Genomic DNA, 5,033 nt, shown 5'->3' with positions numbered 1-5,033 from the left:
CATGTTAGATTTGTGATTCGGAACAAATATTTATTCATAGAAGTTAAGCGTGTACAAATACCGGTGTCCATTTAATTAAAAAAAATTAAATTACTAAAAAGGACAGTAATGTTATTCCATAATCAAAAAATACGATTTGTTTTTAATTTTTGATTTTATATAATGTGTACTATTCTACTATTGTCCATTTGACCTGAGTGAATTTATAATTTTATTCGGATCAGCCGAAAATTTCAGCAAACAACTGATTTTCCTGCAGTATGTTTGCTGTTCCAAAATAACAGATTGTTTGCAGTTTTAGCAACAAAAAACTGCTAAAACATCAGCATTTTGTTTGCTGAAAAATAGCAGACAGCGTTTGCTATTAACAACAGACTTATTTCTATGAGTGTATTATTAAAAGTAATGTCTTATCCATGAGCTTTACAAATGGAGTAAAAAATAAGCCAATTAAATATATGGTATTACTCGATCTTTATATTTTTTGTACATAAGGCTATAGGCACAAAACACGAATGATGAATGTGTACAAATTATCAAATGAATACAGCTACATGTTGATTTGATGGGAATATTGAAAATTAGACTTATAACGATGATTGTTTGGCGGCTTCAAACATATTTCTAGAAATGATAAGGCGCTGAATTTGTGAAGTTCCTTCGTAAATCTGATATATTTTTGCGTCACGCATCAACTTTTCCACTGGATATTCTGTATTAAAACCATTTCCACCAAATATTTGCACAGCATCAGACGCAATTTTGTTGGCCATATCGGCAGCATGGCATTTAGCAATTGAGGCATAATAGCTGTTGCGACGTCCTTGATCAACTTCCCAAGCAGCCATTCGGTATGCAAGACGGCCTGTTTCGACGCCAATGGCCATATCAGCCAACATGAATTGGACTGCTTGATGATGGGCAATTGGTACACCAAATGTTTTGCGTTCCAAGGAATATTTAAGTGCTTCATCCAAACAACGTTGAGCTAGACCAACAGCACCAGCTGCTACAGGAGCTCGAGTTTTGTCAAATGTGCCCATAGCGATTTTGAAACCTGCTCCCTCGCCAATAAGTACATTTTCCTTAGGCACGCGAACATCTTCAAATGTAATACCACGTGTATCGGAAGCACGTTGACCCATATTCATTTCTTTGCGACCAGGTGTCAAACCAGGCGTATCGCGTTCAACGATAAATCCAGTGAATGCTTTACTTGCTGGGGCTTTAGGATCTGGGTTGGTTCTTGCTAAGACGAAATACCAATTGGCGACACCACCATTGGTGATCCACATTTTCTGTCCGTTGATAATGTATTCGTCACCCTTCTTTTCTGCCCGTGTTTTGATGCCATTTACATCTGATCCTGCGCCTGGCTCAGTAACACAATAAGCTGCTACTAGGGGTTCTTCAATCAATCGCCCCAAGTACTTTTTCTTTTGCTCCGTGTTCGCAGCAATAATGATGGGAGTTTGCTGTAATGGTTTGTGACATATTAGTAAACTCAAAATTTCTAAAATAAAAATATGAAACCGTCCAAAAGTTCAGTAGGTAGTAGGAGCGGTAGTTATGTGGAAATTACTAAATAAAAGTTTCTTAAGGAAGATAATTTGATGAAACTAAAGCTGTGAATAAACGATAATCAGTTTTTTTAGTTTTCAGCAATACCAATTTTTAATGGGCTTTTTGATATATACATATATTACTACCATTATCCGGGATATGACGGGTTAAAGATTGCTACCGTTAAAGCAAATCTTCAGTCAATCATATATAGAGATACAAGCGTCATAAAGCAGAAACAACAAAAAGCGACTACTTAGGGCACACATATTCGACAGATATGTTTGCTCAGAGAGTAAATCGATGTTTGCTTCTAAACAAATCGGAAACGTGCTGAATGGTCAGCAGTTCTAAGTTAAATTTAACCACGCCGGAAAAGTATTCCGATGGAGGCGATACATCGAAGCACAATTGTTTCATTTTTTCAACTGGTGTATGAATTGAAGCAAATACTTCTTTGTAGTGCATTTAACTAGTGTCTCGCACTACTCTAAAATGGGCACAGTTATCCGGTGTGAGCCAACGGGGTATCCACGCGGTCCGAAAATAAAATTTATCTTCCATAGTAGGCGAATTCGGATTTTATACGGTACCAATAGAATGAGAAAAGTCAGGTGCACCGTATCCGTAGGCTCTTGAATGTCGCTCATGGTTCTTGGGAGTTAGCAAACGCGGCATCCATATCGCTGAGACTTTTTCATGCATACATTAATCTGATAGTTATGTCCCACAAGAACTTCTATAAATCCTACTATCGCGATCGTAGCTTTTTGTCACGTTATCCTCAGTAGTAGCCAGTTTAGGGCACCTGGTTGTGGCACATACAAATCACGCGTGTAACCATGTTCTAACTCGATAAACCAATTTTTGACTTTAGCTATTGAAGGCCATCTATTTCAATATGGGTGATATTTTATTTTATTTATTTATTCATTTATTTTATCAACCAACGCCCTATAGGACAACATGTTGATAGAATTTAGTATAATTCAGGAAAAATTGACTTAAAACTAACTATTAAACCTATACTAGCACACAATATTTTAATAAAAAATAAGTATTATATACATAAGATTGGTACAGCAAGAAAAAATTTCAAAAAGGGTAATATTTCGAGAGTAGCCTTTTCTGAGAATCTACTTCATGTTAGTAAAATAATCTGGATGACTACGACTTTGGATCCTTTTATTATTTTGTCGTGCCGCTTCCTAATCGTGCAACTGTAGATAGATTGGGTGGTGTATCTCCTGCCATTTAAATGCGCTACAACTAATTTTGTTGTTTGTGGCGAATCATTATTCTAATCGATAGTTAACTCCAATATTTTAATATTAACGGATGATGTATCTCACTTATTGCAAAATGATCATCAGAATTAACGAAATGTAAGATTTGTATTTAAGGAAATCCAGTCATAGGTCCATTTATTAAATTAAATTTAGTACATGAAGAGCTTGATAATTTTGTTGATTTGGGTATTAAAAATTAAATTTTAATGATTGATACTTTTGGAATTCATAAAACGTTATGGGAATGAGTTTTCGGATCATTACTTTAACACGCAAAGTAAGCTTAAGTAGTTTATGCGTGATAGCCCGGGCCTAAAAGAAAATTCAGGAATATAGTACAGAACACTCACCCCCAATGAACTGGCTTCCAAAGCTGTCATAATACCGGTACAACCATATGCCAATTCTTCTGCAATTAGGCATGTTGTAAAATTGTCTAGTCCCAATCCACCAAATTCTTGAGGAATATGATTGTTCATAAGACCCAAAGACCAGGCTTTCTTAACAATGTCCCATGGATATTCGCCAGTTTTATCATACTTTGCAGCTACGGGAATAATTTCTTCACGAGAAAATTTGCGTGCAATGTCTTGCATTTGCTTTTGTTCCTCTGTTAAACCGAAGGAGGGTCCGGACGGAGAGATATGTGATACAGCGGCATAGCTACGTCTAGCTATTTGGCGCACAGAGCCAAGGGAAATCTAAATAAAAAAATGATACATGCATAAAAATATTGTAAAGTATTTTCGCAAAATATTTTGCTTCATACATAGATATTGAATTCGACTATGGCAATTGACCTAAAAAGACTCCTTACTGATATTATTTAAAGTTATTAATTTTGTTTTTGAAACGCGCTTACTAATTTGGACAGGTCTTAGATAGATGTACAATTTAAAAACTATATTTCATTTATTTATTTATTTTTTTAGAACAAGTTTTTGATTAAGTTACAAGCTAATTGCTATTTTCAGCAATTACAGATTGCAAATCTTCCTTCACATAGATGCGGTTAAATTTTTGAAATCGATTGCTCTATAATTTTAATTTTTGTTTTGGATAGGTCTTAGATAGATGTAAAATTTAAACATTATGTTACATTTATTTATTTTTTTTCAGAATAAGTTATTGATTAAGTTACATTGCTGAAAATAGCAATTACAGATTGCAAATCTTCCCCCACATAGATGCGGTTAAATTATTGAAACCGCTTTGCTATTCAAACGTCGAACGGAACAGACGTGTTTTTTAATAGCGGACAAAATCATCGTAATAAGTGCCTACTACGAATTTCAAGTGTGGTGGGATATTAGGCAACCCTGCAGAGAAATTCAAAGACATCCACTGGGTTGCTAACTTCAGGGCCCAGTGGACGGGTATCGACTGGAGTTACAAATTTGGGCAATGACCAAGAGTTAGGCCCAATTAGTCGACCTGTAGACGGGTCGACAGGTGGCGACAAATTGACAAGTCGAACCTTTTCCAAGGTAGCGGCATCAAAAGGAGGTAATCCCTCACGAAAGAGATTCAAGGAACGCAGAAATGCTTTGTTTATCCTAAAGAAATTAGGATCAGTCGACCCAAGCACGTTGTCGGCTAAACAAAGCGATTCCTTAAAATGGGGTCAAAGAATTCTTGAGGCTGGAAAAAGGGAACGATCACCGGATGAGCTGCCATCCTCCAAAAGGGATCAACGATCTTTTGCCTCAGTTGCTAAAGACAGCCTTGTGGTGGCTATCATAAATAAAGGAGCATTGGACGGTATGGTTCCAAAGCAAAAATGGGGGGAAATTGAGAATGCTTTGTCTGGCGTCTACTCACAGGTGCTGGAAAAGTTTCCCGGCCCAGATCCTCGACAACAAGAGGCTGGTTGGTATCAAGGACGATTTAAGCTAGTCGCATTTGAGGACCAGAGGTCTATAGAATGTTTTAAAGCTGTTCTGATACTAATTGGTGAAGTTTGGGAAAGAGATGCTCTAGAGTTAGTCGAGAAGAAAGACATACCGGCTAAACCTAGAGCACATGCGTGGATACCTGCAAACCCTCCTGACCCCGAATCTATTTTAAATAGACTGAAACAATGCAATCCAGATCTTACAACAGCTGATTGGCCGTTTGGATGAAGTGGATGGACCAAGACGGCATGCAGTGTTTATATTGAACACTCAGTCTTTGCCACAT

General features: G+C 36.9%; 1 protein-coding gene across 1 annotated transcript; it reads right to left on the bottom strand.

The window, feature by feature from the left end:
* Positions 1-457: 457 nt before the first annotated feature.
* On the bottom strand, positions 458-3,553 carry Mcad (Medium-chain acyl-CoA dehydrogenase; the record flags this gene model as incomplete). The annotated part of the gene is given in 2 exon segments (XM_075314137.1): positions 458-1,475; positions 3,203-3,553. Coding segments are annotated over 2 exon segments (1,239 nt in total), but the record flags the coding sequence as incomplete, so codon positions are not given.
* Between the last annotated feature and the right edge of the window lie 1,480 nt (positions 3,554-5,033).

Source organism: Haematobia irritans, unplaced genomic scaffold, assembly GCF_050003625.1.
Source record: "Haematobia irritans isolate KBUSLIRL unplaced genomic scaffold, ASM5000362v1 scaffold_49, whole genome shotgun sequence".
Taxonomy (NCBI): Eukaryota; Metazoa; Arthropoda; class Insecta; order Diptera; family Muscidae; genus Haematobia; species Haematobia irritans.
Note: the sequence above shows the minus strand (reverse complement) of the source record. Positions and strands in the feature narration are given on the sequence as shown.